Source organism: Poecilia reticulata, chromosome 8, assembly GCF_904066995.2.
Source record: "Poecilia reticulata chromosome 8, P_reticulata-male-v2, whole genome shotgun sequence".
Taxonomy (NCBI): Eukaryota; Metazoa; Chordata; class Actinopteri; order Cyprinodontiformes; family Poeciliidae; genus Poecilia; species Poecilia reticulata.
The window spans coordinates 25,816,146-25,836,487 of record NC_088837.1 but is presented as its reverse complement, the minus strand read 5'-3'; the positions used below and the strand labels follow the sequence as shown (position 1 = coordinate 25,836,487).

At 42.3% G+C, this 20,342-nt stretch overlaps 2 protein-coding genes across 2 annotated transcripts; one reads left to right on the top strand and one right to left on the bottom strand.

The window, feature by feature from the left end:
• Nucleotides 1-210: 210 nt before the first annotated feature.
• On the top strand, nt 211-18,573 carry gsg1l (gsg1-like). Its single transcript, XM_008416554.3, has 5 exons — nt 211-740; nt 6,616-6,663; nt 9,261-9,413; nt 12,623-12,734; nt 18,107-18,573. The coding sequence occupies exons 1-5, from the start codon at nt 452-454 to the stop codon at nt 18,435-18,437; spliced, it is 933 nt and encodes a 310-aa protein (XP_008414776.1). The 5' UTR covers nt 211-451; the 3' UTR covers nt 18,438-18,573.
• Nucleotides 14,445-16,100, bottom strand: LOC103469063 (tripartite motif-containing protein 16-like). Its single transcript, XM_008416553.3, has one exon. It carries the CDS (start codon nt 16,098-16,100, stop codon nt 14,445-14,447), a length of 1,656 nt encoding a protein of 551 aa, XP_008414775.1.
• Nucleotides 18,574-20,342: the final 1,769 nt, after the last annotated feature.

Genomic DNA, 20,342 nt, shown 5'->3' with positions numbered 1-20,342 from the left:
TTAAGTGTAATTTGATCATTTGATCATCTACTCAGTACTTTCGTAGACTTTTTTACCAAATACTTTTTGACTTTGAGTTGTCTTGGACAGACACCTTTTACTTTGACTTGAGTAAGTAGTTCTGCTCTTACTTGAGTATAGTTTTGGGTTCTCCACCCACCTCTGATTCTGCATCCTAAGTGTATTTTGTGAAACAGATGTTAGTCGGTGAGATGCTGGCGGTGTGAGCTCGGTTCGGTCCAGGTGATGACGCACAAGCCGCCGTCAGAGGGACAGAAAGAGGGGTGTTCCGCTGGCAGCCTCGCTTCTCCTCCTCTGACTCAGCAGCGGAGCAGATGGACAGAGGACGGCTGTCATTTTGCTGAGGACCGACCCGCAGGAAGGAGCCGCGCGTAAAGCCGCTGCGCCATGCCGCCTCTCTGACGGTCCCGCATGGTTCTGGCGGGAAACCATGAAGACGACGCGGAAATGTCGCGCGCTGCTGTCGGTGTGTTTGAACCTGGCGGCTCTGCTGTTCTCCACCACCGCCTTCATCACCACCTACTGGTGCGAGGGCACCCAGCGCGTCCCCAAGCCCAACTGCAGCAAGCAGCGGCGCCACAACTGCATCGACTACGGCGTGAACGAGACGGACCAGAGCAAGGTGCACTACAGCTGGGAGACCGGGGACGACCGCTTCCTGTTCCGCCGCTTCCACACCGGCATCTGGTACTCCTGCGAGGAGAACATCCACGGAGCAGGTGGGTACGTCCCCGCGGGAACCCCGAGACTCCAGCCACTCATGGCCAGTCTTTACGGAACGTTTTGGCGTCTTTACGCGCGCAAAAACAGCGCGTGTTTTCTTCTTCTATGTTTTTTGGCGGTTGATAAACAACGGAGTTGGTGTTTTTCTTTTTAAACTGGATTTCCTGCATAAATTCCGTTATTATTAATAAAACAGGCTGACTGGGAAAGTCTCTCAGGTTTTGCTGAAGAGAGGAGCAGGTTTGGGTAAAATATCGACTTGAATGGAAAAGTTTTGATTTTCTTTAAGCTACTAAGATCACAAAACGTCTTCTTTAGTTATCTTCAGTTTATTTACTTTTTATCCTTTGTTGCTCTCTATCCACTCCTGTTTGATTAATCATAAGAAATATTAGAGGAAAGGAAAATAATCGTAACTGACATACTGAACAATTAATTCAATGTTTTGTTGTGACATCATTTTGTTAAGTTCTGTGTTTTGTCTTTGTCCTAAGTGGATCTTTGTTTATTTTATTTATTTATTCATTTGTTGTTGTAGTTATTTATTCTCTTATATAATTGGTTATTTACTTTGCAGAGCAATGCCTCTGTTTGTTAGTCTGTAATGTTTGTTTTGTACACTAATTGGTGAATAAATTAAAAATTAATACGCTTTTAACAGTATAATCTACAATATTATCTATTTAAAAGGGATCTGTTTCCCACATTTTGAAGGAAAATTATGCATCTTAATGTGAAAATCCTAATTAAGGTCCAGTGGAACCACCTGCATGGACAGAAGAGAACAAAGAGAATCACAAAGATGAAGAAACCCAGCGGCAGGTCAGGGAGGAAGTTGGTTTGGTTCTACAATAACATCCAAAGTCTGTGATAAATCCATCATGTGGACATGGAGACAGGATGGACCTGCAGACGCATCGGGACACGGACGTCCAGCTAACAGGACAACCTGGACAGCAAGAGATCCATGGTGACTCTGGAGGAGCTGCAGCTGGAAAACCTCAGAACCTGGAATAATCTCCTTCTAATCAGATCCAAAACAGGAATATTATTATAAATTAATCAGATACTCCAAGCTTTCTGCTGGAGTGAGAGAAACTGCAAGAATAGCAGCTGTAGTGGAGCTATAACTGTATTCAATATAAAACCTATATAAAGTCAGTAAAGCTTATAGAAAGGCATGACTATAGGAAATGTAATTAGTTTTGCATCTTGTTATAATGGGAAACTTTCCTGTTATGCAAACTCGTAATAAGTTTCTTGTTAAAGCGAGATGTAAATCATGTTTTAATGTGAAACTTTGTGCAGGACTCATTAAATGAGAAAGTTTCCTCTTGCAACAAGATGCTAAACTTGTTATAACAAGAAACTTGCTCATGTTGACAGGTTGGGCATCAAACCTTCAACATTACTGCCAGAAAGTTTCTCATTATAACGAGAAATAAACTTTTGTTTTAACAAGAAACTCATTTTAACGGGAAACCTTTTGTCTTCATAATATTTATTTTAGATGTTATAATGAGAAACTTGTTTATATTGAGATAAAAAACTCGTCTCGTGTTAACGAGTTTCTGCTCGTTAAAGTTTCTCATTCAAAACGTGTTGCTATGAGAAACTAATTTTTACAAGAAACCTTTTTTTTATGAAATTAGATGTTGTCATAAAGAGAAACTTTATAGTAAAATGTAAAACTCGTCTCGTTTTAATGTGACTCTTAAATATTAACAACAAACTTCATTTTCATGAGATCAGATTTAAATGTTGTGAGGAAAAACTTTCCTGTTTATAGGAAGATATAAAACTCGTCTCATTTTACCAAGTTTGGCTTCATGTTTTAACGAGACTCGGCTCTTGAATTGATTTCTGAGCTTTGGCAGTGAAATGCTTCCATATTTGCTGAACAAAACCATGAAATGAACACAAAGTTCGACAATAAAAACCCTGCGCCAACTTTATTTCACTTTTTCTTTTTGATCCTTTTCTTCTTTCTTTCTTTCTCTTAATTATAAGTATTTTTTCCTCCTTTCCCATTTTGTTCTTCATACCTGGACAACAAACCCAGTTCTTGTTTTCTTCTCCATTTTTTCTGAGCTCAGTCTACAGCAGATCTTGATGCCCAATTTTTATTATTTTTGCTGAAATCATTGAATTTTCTTTTGCTCATATTACCAGTTAAATGCAACTGCAATCAGATGACCCTCAGGTGACCCTCATGATGTCACACACTACTGACTGTTTATGGCAGTAAAAATGGCCGCCGCGTCTTTGGATCAGTTTCAAAGCTATTTAGCAACAAGATCCGACAACATCGCAAGATCATAACAAGACAAAGAGATACAACAAGATCGGACGATTAAAGAGACCAAAATGGAGGCTTCTGGTCCTTCGACACGACGACCAGAAGATCACCAGTGAGGCATGGTGGTGGCAGCATCATGCTGTGGTGATGGAAAGTTTAAAAGGGAACTACGGCTTTGGAGAAAACATTTACTTTCCAGACAGAAGGCATTAACTTAAAGCTACAGTGATGGTTTAGAGACAACGAGGTAGAGGATCTGGAGTGGCCTAGTCAAAGCCCAGACCTGTTGACTGCTGATCCCCAGAGCTGGAGTGGAAATCTGCAGATCCACACCGACTCCCAGCCAAATACTGGCCTGAAATAATGTTATGTCAGATATTTTTATTTAATTGTTATTATTTGGTTTTTATTTTCATATTAAGTTTTTTGTATATTTTTGGTTAAAAAAAGCGACAATTTGTAGATTAATTTGTGAGAGCAGCAGTCGGGTCAAGTTGTCTGTTTCTGTGGAAAGTCGTTTTTTTATTCGGTGATTTTATTCATGTTTTAACTGGAGATCAGAAATGAGACGAAACCTTCATTTAAGATTCTCCAGTTTTTATTTATGAGCGTCGGGGGTTAAAGGTTAAAGGTTAAATTAAGGCAGACGGTGAGGATTAGTCATTACACGGGGAGTTCAGCTGGTTCTGGTCCAACGGGTTGGCAGAACCAACATCCAACTGAAATCAAATGTAATGACCGACCTTTAACCCCGAGCCAGCGGCTTCCGTCTTTATGTGCGTATAATTACCAAAGTTTGTGATAAACAGTTAAACTCCCAGTAGTTCTGGCAGCCTGCTGTATAATTAGCCTGATTATATCTGCATACTGAGGCGTCCTGCTCTCTGTTTTAACTAAATAATTCAGACTGACACTCAGGTACATTACCTGTTGTTTCTCCCAACCATCGGTTCTCATCAGAGCCGTAATTAACCTCCAGACGACATCGAGCCGCTGATTAAACAGGCTGGCAGCTGCAGGCGGCGCCACCAAAGCCACATCCAAACACGAATGATGGGACTTTGAAGAGAATCTGAGAGAAAGGATGTTTGGAAGCACCTGAAGCCTGAAATGAATCAGTTTCATTACTTCCTGATGAACTGGAAATGTGATAAGTGGAAATATTCCTGTCCTTTTTTGAATAATTAACATTTCAGAGCGGCGCTGTGAGAAGGAGTACGCAGGAATACTGATTGTGCTGTCGGTCCTGTCGGGTCACAGAAGAGCTGCTCACTCTTTAATTACATTTTAAATTCATGTCTTAATCAGACGCTGAGCTGCTCACCTTTAACGCAGCGCAGACGTTACGTTCATCAGATTTTATCTTTTTTTTTACCACTTGAGCTCTTTTAACCTCAGAAGAAATTACTGGAGATCTTAGATACGTTTCTAAAGTGGTTTCCACTACATTTGGATTACAGTAACAGGTCTATGCAGAGCACATGGTTTGGACTTCAGCCCTGTTAGTTTTTACAGTGAATTCCACACTGAAAATTTCACCTTTACACTGCAAAAAGACAAAATCTTACCAAGTATTTTTGTCTGGTTTCCAGTGCAAATCGCTGCAAAACTAAGAAGGAACTGATCTGTAGCTTTAAGATGCAAAGCAACATTTAAACATCTATTATAATTTACTCTGACATTTTAATTGAATTTATCCCTAATATAAAATGTTTCAGGTGGTTAATAATAATTTGTCATTTTGTGTAAGTTGGTATTAATATGGAGCTAAATTGTGCCCATAAACTTTGCTCAAAACACACAAACAAAAATTCTGAAACTGAAAAAAAAAAATTTAAACAAATTATTTACAAAAGTAATTTTGAAAGTGAAAAATAAAACCTTGAATCTGAAAAATAACTTTGAATATTTTTTTCAGTTTTGCAATGTTTCAGTTTCCAAACGTTTTTTTTTTTAACATTTTTTCAGTTTAAAATTATATTTCAGTTTCAAATCTTTTTTCAGTTTTAAAACATTTTGTTTAAATTCTTTTTTCAGGCTCTAAAAAGCAAACCAGATGGCCCTAATTGAGCTCCATAGAATACAAATATACAGTGTAAAGTTACTACGGTCGTAAACGAGCGTTATTGTTGAGTTATTCCTGTGGAGGCAGTCTGAGTTTTCTCGAGTGTCTTCATCTGGGCTGTGCGGTGTTGTGAGCGCGTTGGTAATCAGGCCGGTTATGGATGGGCCTGCCTCTCGTCTGTGACACTGCAGAGGCTGAGTTATGGCTCGTGTTGCAGCCGCTGATCTGTGACCCGCCGGGTCGCCCAGAGCGCTGATGAACTCCCTGCAGCCGGCGGAGCGTGCCAGAAAGAAAGAATCACGAAGCAGAGAAAACTCCAAACAACCTGAGAGAAATGTTATTAGGTCTGCAGCTCTGAACACAGCAGAAAAATTAATTACTTCAACAAATGTAAATAATGACAATATTTACAACAGAAGTGATTTCAGAAGGAAGTTTAGCTTTTATGAAAATTTGGCTTTTCATGGAAGCAATGAAACCGTCTTCTGTCGCTTATATCTAATTATTATAGACTCAGCTTTGATTGTTTTACAAATATGGACAACTTCCAGTTCGATGACATCATGTGAATAAAATGGAGGCTGGTTATTCCCAACACTGTGGATAAACTGACGGGGCTTGAGGGGCAGTAGCCCAGGGCGCCAAGTTCTGGGGCTCCAAAGAATTAGGATGATTTTGTAATAATTGTGTGTTTTACATTATATACCATATAAACATCATACGAATTGCATTGTTTTAATATATAAAAAATGCTCAAATATTTGAAAATATTAAACTTTTCTTGGGATCAGCATGGAGCCATCACACATATAATAATGCACAATTTTTTTATATTGGTTAAATAAAATAAAATTTTAATAATCAATTATTCTATTGAGTTACTAAGATTAAAGCCTTTTCATACAATATTAAAAATGCACAAATACAAACAATTAAAATGTAATGACAGTATTCCTTAAGTGAAGTTTTTAATTTTAGATACAAAATATTGATAATTTTGTACAGTTTTAAATTATTACTTGGATTATATATTTTTTCAGCAAATGGCTTTTTTAAGTCTGTATATTCCAGTTAATCTATTACTAAACTAGTTGACGCTTATTCCAATAATCGGTTAATCCGATTAATCATTTAAGCCGTAATTGATACGTCACGGACAGAAAATCTAAACCTGTATTTCTGTATGGCTGCCATCAGCCAGAAGCTAATTTTAAAGATCAAGGTTTTGAATAAAATCACTATTTTTCACTACATTCCTTATTGGTCCATCATTAAAGGTGCGAGTATAAAGTTGTTCCCTGATAGAAAAGACTCTGCAGCTTAATAAGATGCTAATTAGACCGCCTGTGTTAATAAACCTGACATGTTCTAATAACTGGTAGCAGCTCTATTTGCTAACTCCGGTCGTTTCCTCCCTCCGTTCTGGCTCGTCCGCTGCTCTGTTTGCCTCATTTCACCTTTTTCTTCACCTTTTCTCTCCTCCGTCGCTCCCTCTGCCTCCTCTCAGGTGAGAAGTGCAGGAGCTTCATTGATCTGGCCCCGGCGTCGGAGAGAGGTGAGTAATGACGGTCATTAAGGTCTGCGCCGCCGCTCCCTGCTGCTGCCCACCTGTTCCCAGAGCCCAGGGAAATCCGAGGAAAAGAAGGGGAAAAAGCAAAAACATCTCTTTTCTGGGCTCTCCGTGTTTATCAGGAGCAGCTAAACGAGTCAACCTGCAGAGACCAAAATGGGATTTTTAAATTTATTTATTAAAGATGCATCTTCATCTTCTGAGAGGAAATGACTAAAAACTTCCTAAAGTGAGTTTATAACAGACGCAGAACCTTTGAAGGAGATGTTGACGATGCATTTGCTAAAATAGAGCACAGCAGGGCCGGCCCAAGGCATATGCATGTTAAACAGCTGATTAGGACCCTCACCACCAGGGGGCTCCCAAGTTCACCAAGCAGGTAGAGGAAACTGAGATGTGCTCACTGATCAATGGCGATTATCTTTGGTTGATTTATCGAAGTTATTGGAGCCTGAAGCTTTGAGATGATCAGGATGTTCCCAATCCCACCTGATCGGTTTTCTGCCGGACTAGATTCCTGCTGGTGTTTATATCCTGGAGCTGATGAGAGGAATATCTGAGCATTCAGAAGAAACAGAATATTTTTGGTGCCTTTAGCTTCACACTGAGCTGCTTGTTAATAATAAAAGTTCTCAGATGTTTCATCTGTTAAAACCAGAGCAGCAGCGATGATGGGATTATCCGGACAACCTTCTTCTTCTTCTTTCATCTTTTGAAGCCAAAATGCTGCTTGGTGAGTTTGTAGGCGGACAAGAGTTCGATTGAGCTTCCAAAACAGTGAACTCTGCTTTAACTACGAACCTGGGGGTGTATTCACACCTGACACATTTGGTCCACTTTAAACAGACCAGAGTTCGTTTCCCCCGACACACTAAGGGTGTTTTCCCACCTGATAGTCTGGTAGACTCGTTTCGATTGGGGATCAAACTTCATCATCTGCACCATCTCCAGCTGCTGTGGTTCTTTCTCTCTGCGCCGAGTCAAAGCAACCAAACCCTCTGAGCAACCTGTTCCCCTCCTGGCCTGTGGGGGCGCTGCAACAAGAACCACTGGAGGAAACGGTCTCGTTTTGCGGTAGTTGAGGTGAGGATGAATGCGGAGGACCCAGGTAGTGGTGTGAAAAAATGATTTAATCGACGAACTCACAGAAAACCAGGCAGCACAGGTGAATGAGGAGACAAGGAGTTCAACACTGTTAGCACTGGAGTGAGGTAACGACGACAAGCGACTATTACAAGGACCCGACGAAGAAACACGGACACATGTGGGAGTAATCAGGGAAACAGGACACAGCTGGGATCAATCAAAGGGAAGACAAGACACAGGAACTAAAATGACTAGAAAACAAACAGAAAATTTCACATCCTCACAGAAACGACACAAAAACCTCTGAAGACACCAAGGGGAACTTCCTTCTCCATGAAATGGAAACAAAAATGGAGGCGTCAGATTTTAGCGGCAGAAGATTTAAGCCTTGCGTTCTTGTTCTTTAACCACAGACAAAAGTGAAATCGATCACCAAAATCCTTTTTGTGAAGAAGGAAGTTGCACTCGGTGTTTCCGTCAGTGGTTCTTGGTACAGCGCCCCCACAGGCGAGGAGGGGAACAGGATCCTCGAAAGGTTTGGTTGGTTTGACTCAGTGCAGTGTGAAAGAAAACCACAGCGGTTGAAAAATGTAACTAATGTTGCTATAATTGCTACGGACTGGCAGGCGGGAAAACATCCTGAAAACATTTAACACATCTTTAAATTTAAATACCTTTTAAATTAAATAATCATGTACAACGTAGTGAGTCTGCATTAAACATAATGCTTCCCCAAAGTAACTCAGTTTGTGTGAGTTATTCAGTGTTTGATCAAAATCCTGCTGTGAATTAATTAATAGGGATCCTGCGTTGTGAGCCGCCCTCAGGGTCTAAATTTAATTAAATGTCCATTCTTGTTTTGGAAATCTATAGAGGAGCCCTGAAAAAAAACAAAAAAACAAGCTTCACACTCAGGAACCACAGACGTCACGCGCCGCTGACACAAACAAGCGCGTGCACACGCCGTAATTAAAGTCAGTAATTATATCCGCTCGTGTTGCGACTCGGTCTGATGAGCTGCTGCCTTCCTGTTATCAGCCGAGTCCCTGCAACATGTTTTATTGACTGTCTGCTGATACATATTCAGGACGACAGAGGAGGGAAACCCGACACGGCGTCCGCCCCCAGAGGGGTGACACCCTGCATGCTCTGTCAGGAATGAAAAGTTTCTGCAGTTTTTGAAACGGATACAAAATTCAGCAAAATGACTTCCTCTGAATAGTCCTGATTGGGGAATCCTTCGAATAATGTAGCAGGGTAAATTACAAGTTTGAATGTGTTGCTGATTAATGTTGTTTACATGTGGGAGAAGCTGATTGTGTTAAATACTGGAGGGGTTTCCTCTTGGTTCTTCAAGTTCAAAGTCCAAGAATACTTAAATTAAAATCCTCGTAACTGATGTCATTAAAAACAGTGAAGCTGTAAGCAGGAAACGCCTCCAGCAGCGTTCCCACATCTGCAGAGCTCCATAACTGTGAGCAGCTGCTGTCTTCCAGGTGTGCTGTGGCTGTCGGTGGTTTCGGAGGTGCTGTACATCCTGCTGCTGGTGGTCGGCTTCAGCCTCATGTGTCTGGAGCTTTTCCACTCCAGCAACGTCATCGACGGACTCAAACTCAATGCCTTCGCCGCCGTCTTCACCGTACTGTCCGGTAAGAAAAGGATAAATCCACTCAGAGGGATTTTACTGCTTCAGCTTGTTTCATCACTAAATCCTGAAAATACTTTTGAAGTTGAGATATTCACATCTAGAATCTCATTTAAGTCGAGACAGAAGCATTAATTAAATGTTTCACCAATAGTGTGACTCTGTCCTGTTTTTGTTCCTCAGAAAAGACTGAACAGCTTTAGGACCAGAAAATAGAAAACATCAACATGAACAAGTTTGAATGTAACTTTAAAAATATTAGGCAAATATGCAATAACCTTTTAATTTAAACAGATTACTCTATGAAAGACATTAAAATGTCGAACATTTATTTTATCATTCAGCAGGTAAAAAATAATGAAAAGTTAAAGCATCTGAGTCACATCTATTCTCCTATTCCATGTATTCAAAATTAATATTCAGCTAATTATCTATTTGATGAACAAATGCAATTATTTTACTGCTTTCAATTGCTTATTATTTTCTATAAGATAGTCAGAAACATTCGTTTTCCACATAAACTGGTTTTAAACCAGTAGTGTGTTTAGAGCATTAGTGTCTGAGGAAGTTTTTAACATTTCATCATGTAGTTCAGATGTGAAGATTTTTCATTAAAACATAAAATTCAAGCATTTCTAGGATTTTCCAGCATTTCTTCTTCATGGCCGGAGGAGTGAGGCAGAGGTCCAGCATTTCTTCTTCATGGCTGGAGGAGTGAGGCAGAGGTCCAGCATTTCTTCTTCATGGCTGGAGGAGTGAGGCAGAGGTCCAGCATTTCTTCTTCATGGCTGGAGGAGTGAGGCAGAGGTCCAGCATTTCTTCTTCATGGCTGGAGGAGTGAGGCAGAGGTCCAGCATTTCTTCTTCATGGCTGGAGGAGTGAAGCAGAGGTTTTGGGTCAGATGGTTTAGTTCCAGGCTTCACTGTTTTCCTGCCAGGAGTTGTTAAACCTCTTACACAAGAAGCCGCCTCTGATCGCTGGTCCTCTGAGGACAAACCCACCGGAAACCGGAAAGACGGAAAAGCTTTTCGCCGTCTAGATTTAATAGCTGATCATGAAACTGAGTGACATAAAACCGGATGGAAGAAAATTATGATCAGCAGAAAACGATGGATGGACGGTCGGCTGATCAGAACCGGGCCGACCCAAACAATGAGGCTGATCAGAACCGACCCAAACAATGAGGCTGATCAGAACTGGGCCGACCCAAACAATGAGGCTGATCAGAACTGGGCCGACCCAAACAATGAGGCTGATCAGAACTGGGCCGACCCAAACAATGAGGCTGATCAGAACCGGGCCGACCCAAACACTGAGGCTGATCAGAACCGACCCAAACAATGAGGCTGATCAGAACCGGGCCGACCCAAACACTGAGGCTGATCAGAACCGGCCAAAACACTGAGGCTGATCAGAACCGGCCAAAACACTGAGGCTGATCAGAACCGGACCAAACACTGAGGCTGATCAGAACCGACCCAAACACTGAGGCTGATCAGAACCGACCCAAACACTGAGGCTGATCAGAACAGACCCGATCCAAACACTGAGGCTGATCAGAACAGACCCGATCCAAACACTGAGGCTGATCAGAACCGGGCCAACCCAAACACTGAGGCTGATCAGAACCGACCCAAACACAGAGGCTGATCAGAACCGGGCCAACCCAAACACTGAGGCTGATCAGAACCGACCCAAACACTGAGGCTGATCAGAACCGACCCAAACACTGAGGCTGATCAGAACCGGGCCGACCCAAACACTGAGGCTGATCAGAACCGGGCCAACCCAAACACTGAGGCTGATCAGAACCGACCCAAACACAGAGGCTGACCAGAACCGGGCCAACCCAAACACTGAGGCTGATCAGAACCGACCCAAACACTGAGGCTGATCAGAACCGACCCAAACACTGAGGCTGATCAGAACCGACCCAAACACTGAGGCTGATCAGAACCGGGCCGACCCAAACACTGAGGCTGATCAGAACCGACCCAAACACTGAGGCTGATCAGAACCGACCCAAACACTGAGGCTGATCAGAACCGGCCAAAACACTGAGGCTGATCAGAACCGACCCAAACACTGAGGCTGATCAGAACCGGCCAAAACACTGAGTCTGATCAGAACCGGGCCGACCCAAACATTGAGGCTGATCAGAACCGACCCAAACACTGGGGCTGATCAGAACCGACCCAAACACTGAGGCTGATCAGAACCGACCCAAACACTGAGGCTGATCAGAACCGACCCAAACACTGAGGCTGATCAGAACCGACCCAAACACTGAGTCTGATCAGAACCGGGCCGACCCAAACACTGAGGCTGATCAGAACTGACCCAAACACTGAGGCTGATCAGAACAGACCCGATCCAAACACTGAGGCTGATCAGAACCGGGCCAACCCAAACACTGAGGCTGATCAGAACCGATCCAAACACTGAGGCTGATCAGAACCGGGCCGACCCAAGCACTGAGGCTGATCAGAACTGGGCTGATCAGAACCGGGCCGACCCGCCGTCCCTCTGCCTGCAGCAGAACCAGCCCAGCTGACTGATCCACTCTTTCTCCTTTTGATTTGCTGTAATCCTGTAAGTGATTGAACTTCTGTGTCTAATTGATTTGATGCATTAAATCAATTTATTCAGTTCTGAGGATTGGAAACGTTCTGATTTATTGCTGCTGCTGTTTTCCCTCTGATGATCCAGTCAGGGCCGTTAAGTAAGAAATTAAATGTAACTCAGAACCTTTTTAACCAGCTTCATCTGCTAATTGTCACCATATGCAAATTTAATACCATAAAATGTTGTTTTAATATAAAAAATACTTTAAGAAGGGATCGTAAACAAAGTTCTTTAATAAAATGAAACTCAATAAAGCCTGAATATGTTTCTGGGGAAGCCTTTCAGATGCTTTGCTGCTATAATTTCATTGGATATCATTTTTTTTGCAGTTACAAATTCTCTTATTTCATATATTTTAAGAAATATTCTTCACTCTTCACTGCAGAATCACTGTGTATGTTCTGGCTTTTAGAACAGAACATTCATCTAAAGCCCAAAAAGCATAGAAAGTTAGAATATAATTTAAAAGCGTCTTTCTTTTGGTCTCCTTAGAAGCTAAAGGTTTCATAAATGTCAGATATTTCCGTTGGATGTTGATCCAGATGTGATCTCTCATGCATGGCGTTTGTCCTCTGCGTGTCTCTGCAGGTCTTCTGGGGATGGTGGCCCACATGATGTACACTCAGGTGTTCCAGATCACAGTCAGTCTGGGCCCTGAAGACTGGAGGCCCCACAGCTGGGACTACGGCTGGTCCTTCTGGTCAGTCGCTTCCACTTAAAACTTACTTTAATGCTCAACAAATGGAGAAAAAATTATTTTATGAATTGGAAAAAAAGGCTTACATATAAAAAACAATTCTTATTGTAGATTTTTGAATTAATTGGGGCATGCCATTAGCATTACATGGAAGGCACCTATTGTTCAACACCCAATAGAATGTCTCTTTATATCTTTATTTATTTTTCTTCCGTCTCCCTTAATGCGGCTCGTACCGCTGCGTGCCCACCAACAAAAATGGTATCAAAATGTGCAGCTCAATGCCGAGATGGGTGCTATTATTTTTATTGGGGATCGGAGTTACGATGGCAACATAAAATGCGAAAAACGAGCGAAATTTCCAACTGCCGAACCTTAGAGTGTAACTGACACCAATTGCCGCTTTTTTAGAGTGAGAAAATGAGTGAATTTTTGACCCCCAAAACAAGTTTGAAATCGCTCTCATGCCTACAAAAATTGCTCTATTGGTATGAAAGTTGATCATGACATTGATACACATGCCTGCTCCCGTAAAATGTTTTCAAAATTTCTCTAGGGCTGACTGTTTTCTGTCAAGGTGTTTCAGAGCGAAATCATGTGACAGGGTAACCACAGGCACTCAGCCATTCATTTTCAGACTTTTCTGAAAAATTTCAGAGCTCAGCGCACACCATCTTTCTCTCATCGCTGCTATTACTGTGAATGAGCTACAGATATGAATTGCGGTACTATTGGAGATGACAAATAGCCCTCTCATATGCTTCAAACGGATTTTGGATCGGCCTTACGGATCCTAAAAGGGAAGCATTTGTTCGGACTGCTTCTTTCATCAAAACTGACTGGGTGTCTCATAAAGATAGAAATCCTTCTCCACCTCTGTCTCACACACACGACAGTTAGCAGAGGCTTTCTCTATAAGCAACAGAATACAGAGAAAGGCAGAGCGGCTGGTTTGGAGTACAAAGTCTCTGCCGAACCAGTGCTAATGCACTGCCAGCGCAGCAAGGCATGCCCCGGTTAAATTTCTTCAGGAATTTTCTAGTTTACTAACTATTTAGGTAATATTTTGATCATTTGTGATATTCATGCAGTTGTAAGTCTTTGAAAAACCTACCAGTTTTTCAAAGACTGGTAGGTCCTTTATTATACGTCTTTGTTAGCATAGGACAAAAAAAATTTGGAGAGCTGACCTTGCCAAATGTGGCACAAAATATAGAAATAATAAATTCCTTCCTGTACATAATGTGCCAAATATTGCATCCCCAAAACAAGAACTTCTTATCTTCCTTTTTTATGTAATTGTCATTTTTTTCAAATTTTTTTATGTTCGGTATTTATCTTACTATATTTTCTATTAATATGAAAAAGTGAGAAAAAATTAAGCAACAAAAAGTGACAGTGAATTAAAAAAAATTGTTAAATACAAAATATGAAAAAAATGAGAAAAAAATTACAGAATAAAAAAGAAACTAATTAATAAAACAAAAGATTAGAAATAACTTATTTTATTATTCATTGTGACATGCATTAATATTTGTTTATAATTTTTTACAATTATGATTTAACATTAGCACTGCTATTCAAATTTCCATTTTATTTCCATCAACACATCAGCAGTGATGAGAACATTTAAACCAGAAAAAACAAAGTACAGAACAGCAGAGACATCAGAGAAATCAACCCTGACCAACAACCAGAGAGAACAGAGGAAGGCTAGTTGGGTTTGCAGAGTTCTGCCGAGGCTCCGAACCAACCAACTGTAACTCCAGCCAGCAGCGGCTCAGTGAATCTGGTCTGGACTCTGTGGATCAGAGTCATGGATTCAGAAATGCTGTAGAAGGACAGAAGACCTGCTCTGTGGTCCAGGTACACTCCGACTCTGGAGGAAACTGGACCTGAGACGTCAGTCCAGATGTTGTTGTGACCAAATTTAGAACTGGAACAATCTAAAGCCCACGATAAGTCATTACCTCCAAATCCACATTTCTTCCTCTGCTCTGCTGTGCTGATGTTCTTGTATGCAACGGCCACAGAAACTATTCCTTTCCACTCCACCTCCCAGTAACAACGTCCAGTCAGTCTCTCTCTGCTCAGAACCTGAGAATATTTAGTGAATCTGTCTGGGTGACTGGAAGAAGACTGAGGTTGCTTTATAAGTGTCACCTTCCTGTTTCCCTCTGATAGCACCAGATATCTGTATGCTGTGTTTGGATCCAGTGTGATTTCACATGAATATCTTAAGAATCCAGCTCTGCTCTTTGGTTCTGGTTCTGGCAGTAGAACATCCACCCCAGTGACCATCAGTGAGATGTTTGTCCATGAGTCTCTCAGGACGTCCTGTAGTTTGTCTCTGAGCTCTGACACAGCTGCTGTCACGTCCTCAAAGTGTCTCAGAGGACGGATGTTGATGCTGGATGGACCTTTAGACTCCCTGGGTGACAGTGAGGGGTAGTTGAGGAGAAACTGGTTGTGATCCTCTGTGTGTGAGAGCTGCTCCAGCTCAGCGTCTTTCCTCTTCAGCTCACTGATCTCCTGCTCCAGCTTCTCCTGAACATCTTTGACTCGACTCACTTCAGTTTCCTGCTGGGATCTGATCTGCTGCTTCACATAAAAACTTCCTTTCTGGAGGAGACGGATCAGCTCAGTGAAGATCTTCTCACTGTCCTCCACCGTTTTATCAGCAGAGTGGCTGATGGCCTCCACCTCCTGATGAAGCAGCTTCACATCTTTCTCTCTGTCCTGGATTCTCTGCTGGATGTTTCCTCGTCTCTCCTCCAGCTCTCTCTGCTTCTCAGTCCTTTCGGCTGCAGCTGACACTGTGTCATGGCCTTTATGTTCATCTATTAAACAGAAACTACAGATACATTTCTGATCGGTGCGGCAGAACATCTTCATCACCTCATCATGCTGAGAGCAGATGTTCTCCTGCAGGTTGTTGGACGGCTCCACCAGCTTGTGATTCTTCAGTCCAGGGACATCAAGGTGAGGTTGGAGGTGATTCTCACAGTAGGAAACCAAACAGACTAAACAGGACTTGATGGCTTTCAGTTTCCTCCCAGTGCAGATTTCACAGGCCACGTCTTCAGGTCCAGCATAGCAGTGGTCAGCAGGAGCAGCTTGGAGTCCAGTCTTCTTCATCTGCTCCACTAAAGCTGCTAGCATGGTGCTCCTCTTTAGCACAGGCCTGGGTGTGAACGTCTCCCTGCACTGAGGGCAGCTGTGGATTCCCTTCTGATCCTCTGTATCCCAGTGGTCTGTAATACAGTTCATACAGTAGCTGTGTCCACAGGGAATCGTCACCGGATCCTTCAGTAGATCCAAACAGATCGAACAGGAGAAAGTTTCTCTGTCCAGCTGATTCTGCTCCATTTCTGCTCTCAGACACAGCGACTGTGATTTTCACTTCCTGAGAGAAACAGGGTTGAGCTCTGATCTGTAAATCAGGTGTCAATACAGAGAGGCTGCAGCCAATCAGTTTTCACCTTCAGCAGGTGTTGGTTCCTCCCAGCTTCAAGGTGTGTTTGAGCAGGAAGAAGAGGGAGAAATATCAGGGTTAAGAAAGGTCTGGAAGATGACTAACCAAATGAACGGCGTAAGTCAGGCCACGTTTATCTGTGTATCAGGTTTCAGCAACAAGGCAGTTCAAAGTACTTCACATCATAAAAACACACAGTCATAAATTATGAAACGAGCAATAAACATGGCAGTTTATCAAATGCCATCAAGCAAATACACATTGATTATGTTGATCAATGTCCTACTACTAATCAAAAGCAGCTTTTGGGGGGTTTTAGCCTTGATTTAAAGGAACTCAGTGTTTCGGCTGTTTTGTAGAAGTTTGTTCCAGATTAGAGAAGCATAAAAACTGAATCCTGGGGATCCAGAGGACCTGAGTGGTCTTTCAGGCTGATAAGACATCCAAACCTGAAGGCGTGCAGGTTAGCAGGCGGTGGCGTTCAGCTCCCAGGTGAGTGACAGGGCCGCTGTCTCAGATAATCATCCAGTCGGACCTTCACAGCTCTCTGCTCATTGGTAAAACCAAGCAGCAGCTCAAACAAATCACCCGTCAAACAAGGACAGGGAGAACAACCTCATCTGCTTGATACTCTCCTCCCATAAACCTTTGACCTCACATGCCGTGCGTTTCTGACGACATGCAGTCGGGTTTTATTAAGCTGATATTTAGTGCCAGGAAGCATCAGTCCCTCATTCTGCTCAGAAACCTTCAGGCCGAAATGTCCTGATGCCGATGTTGCTCATCTGCTGCATTAGAACCACTTTAAAAGTATTACATCAATTATTAATATGATAAAAAGATTCATATAAATTTTTCAGATTTTATCCCATTCAGTCTTTCCAGCCCCGGACCATCACACTACCACCACCGTGTTCTGGTACTACGTCCCACCAGATGTAACGTGACTCCTGAGATCATCAAGATGTTTCCTTTACTCGATGTTATGGAAACACAGCTGGCAGGAACTGCTGAGGTTTAGATGTTTTTCTGTTTTTTCCTCTGATCCTCTCCATGAGTCAACTCTTGGACTCATTTTGGTCGGTCTTCCTCTCCTGGGAAGGTTCTCCACTCATCTTTTCTCCATGTGTGGATCATGGTTCTCTCTTGGTTCTCTGGAGTCCCAGCCCAGTAAAAACAGCTCCTTGTTCTCTGTTTTGCTTCATACAGCGGGTCTGTGAATCTGTCTGTGTGACTGTTAACCCAATCGCTAATGTTTGGCTGTGACATAATGGAACACGCCAGATCGATGGCGTTTACCGGAAACTATGTGTGCTTTAATCAGACATCGCTCACTGCCCAGAGAGAAGTGACGAGCCTAACAAACTTCTTTCCCAGCAATAAAATGTCTGACGATCCTCTTGTTGGTCAACATTTGGAGGCGTGGCCAACATGGGCTGAACTGTTTGGTTCACTTCATCTGCTGCCGTTGCTAATCCACAACTCTGCAATTCTAAAACCGCACAGAAAATTGACAACTCCTTCTTCCTCAACCAGCTAAAATTTAGCTCAATGGGAGAAATCCCAGACAGAGCACTGAAGGCAGATGAAAATCTAATTGTATATGAAGGTGATGGCCAGACTACTGGAGTCCCAGAAAAAATGTCTCAGCAACCTTTTCCAGACTGATGTAAATGACTTCCTTGAATTTCTTAGATCAGAGATCAACATGTTGCTTTTTGAGATCTTTTCGCCTACTTCATGATGTCAGGCAGGTTCTGCTTCAGTAAATCCTCGAGTCTACAGGTCAGGCAGGATCAGACAGCAGGTGTTGCTTGGGAAATTGAACCTTGGTAGGTAATCACAGTTTGTTTGTTAGCCAACTCTCACTTTGACTGATTTTCTCTGCGTCTCCAACCAGCATGGCGTGGGGCTCCTTCACCTGCTGCATGGCCGCCTCCGTCACCACCCTCAACTCCTACACCAAGACCGTCATCGAGTTCCGACACAAACGCAAGCTGTTCGAGCAGGGCCTGCGCGAGGAGCAGAGCTACCTGGACCAGGAGGCCTTCCACTACTTCCGGGACCGCTCCCTGCAGTCCGTCTCCGGCTCCGTGGAGGTCTACCCCGGCCACCCCAGGGCCGGTCTCATCGGGCCTGGCCCGGCTCCGGCTCATGGGAAAATGAGGGGAACGTCGGCTTCCGTAGACCTGGGGGAGAACACAGACTCTCTGGGGGAGGAGCAGTGCTGAGGCCTGGGGGCTCCGGACCGTTTTCCTCAGCAGACCCAGCTCAGCAGCAGAACTGGACCAGAGATAAAATGGAACCGTACGGATTAAACGTGACAGATGCTGTTTGTTTTTGTCAAAATAAATGATGTCAGTCTAACATGTGAGCGACTGATTGAAGTCCGTCGCACGTCTGTGTGAAGAGTCGACGTTGTCTGTCCGGTGTCCAACGGTTTTCAGTATTTTAAGACGTTAGCAGTTGAGTTGGTTTAAATCTGGATGATCAGAATCTGCTGTAGCAGGAAGTTAATGGATATAAAAAAATGCCAAAAAGCAGAACAGCAGCAGAGAAAATTCAGAAAAGTTTTAAATGTCGCTGAAACGGCTACATCTCAGGAAAAGATGGTTGCCATGGTGATTCCCACCTTTTCTGGGCAATGCAGTTAAACCTTTACAATATAACATATGTTAGCTTTGATTTATTAACCTTATTAAGAAATTGGAAAGTATTTTACTGCTGAGTCACTGGTTGCCGTGATAAAAAGCAGCAACTTCAAGAAAATAATCTGATGAGATTATCTGATGAATTTAGATTTAAATTAAGTAATCCGATAGAGAAAACAGAAGGATGCCGCTGTGTGTCTCCGCCGGAGGAAACTGCTTGAGTTGTGTAATGCTTTGGTGGATTGTAAACAGCAGGGATTAAATTGGCTGAGAATCGCCGTGGTAACCGGGGGTTTTGGGGTCAATGTTAATCCAAACACAAGTTGCAAAGCCCTGAGCCGCCTGGCTGCAAACTGCCGGTTTGTGCCGGATCTTAATGTTCTCTGATGTAAAACGAGCAGAAAACATTTTAACTCTTTGTGTTTTCTCTCTCGTTGTCCAGCTGAGTTCCAGTAAAGTTTCTAACTGCAGACTGAAAGGACTGCGAAGAAAAACCCTTTCAAGAGTTTGGGGATTTTTGTATGATGTCGACGTTTTTAGGTTTTTAGTCTAGTGGTTATGTATTAAAGCAACAGCCTGTTAACGTAACACTGAGCTTAGCGAGGGGCTGCTCTGAGGTCTGAAGTCCTCAGATGGAAATTAATCTTGAATTTCATTCAGAAATCAAAGTTCAAGAGTCTGGAAGACGAGTTGAAATGTGTGTAAGTTTTTATAGAGCTAAATTGGGTCCGTAAAGTTCGCTCAAATATTTTCTTAGAGAGAAAATCAATTTTGAAACTGAAGCCAAAGTTTTGAAACTGAAAACAAATGGAATAAAAAAAAATTTTTTGAAACTGAAAAAGTTTGGAAAAAAGAATTTTAACTGAAAAAAAAACAACTTATTTTCAGATTTATGTTTTTTTTTCTAGCAAATATTCGACTTATCAAACTCAGGAATTTTCTTATTTTTTCTCAAAAAATTCTGAGATTCATTTAAAAATTTTTGTTTTTTTCTAGCAAATTTTAAACTTTTCAAACTCAGAAATTTCTGTTTTTTTAAAGAACATTTCTAGTTTTTTTTTAAACGTTTCAAATTCATTCATGTCACATTTTTTGGCAGAAATGTATTCTCTTTTTCCTACCGACAGTGGGCCTGATATGCTGTTGTGCATTTGAACCATTTTTATAGAAAGCGCGTCACGTCGTGGGCGTAATGACCACCAGGCACGTATTCTAGACACGATGCTCTTGTGCAGCGACGACACAAACCTGTTGTTTGTTGCCAAATGAGGGACGGCTCGTTCAGTCCTTGGAGAAAGCATTAGAGTCCTGTCTGAGCCTAATGGGGCCTGATGATGGCAATGCTTCATCTCAAGGTGGAACTGCAGATTTCAGTCAGCAGCACAAACAAACTGACTGACTGTGTGACCTTCTCCTTTGATGATGACGCCGCAGTTGTTAGCAGCATAAACATGCCGCAGGTTAGAAACACAAAAAATCAACAGG

Excerpts from the sequence above, each read along its gene's own strand:
- gsg1l (XM_008416554.3), top strand. The coding sequence starts at position 452 with ATGAAGACGACGCGGAAATGTCGCGCGCTGCTGTCGGTGTGTTTGAAC. Across the intron at positions 6,664-9,260 it reads GGCCCCGGCGTCGGAGAGAG|GTGTGCTGTGGCTGTCGGTG; the intron begins GTGAGTAATGAC and ends GCTGTCTTCCAG. Across the intron at positions 9,414-12,622 it reads CGTCTTCACCGTACTGTCCG|GTCTTCTGGGGATGGTGGCC; the intron begins GTAAGAAAAGGA and ends GTGTCTCTGCAG.
- LOC103469063 (XM_008416553.3), bottom strand. The coding sequence starts at position 16,100 with ATGGAGCAGAATCAGCTGGACAGAGAAACTTTCTCCTGTTCGATCTGT.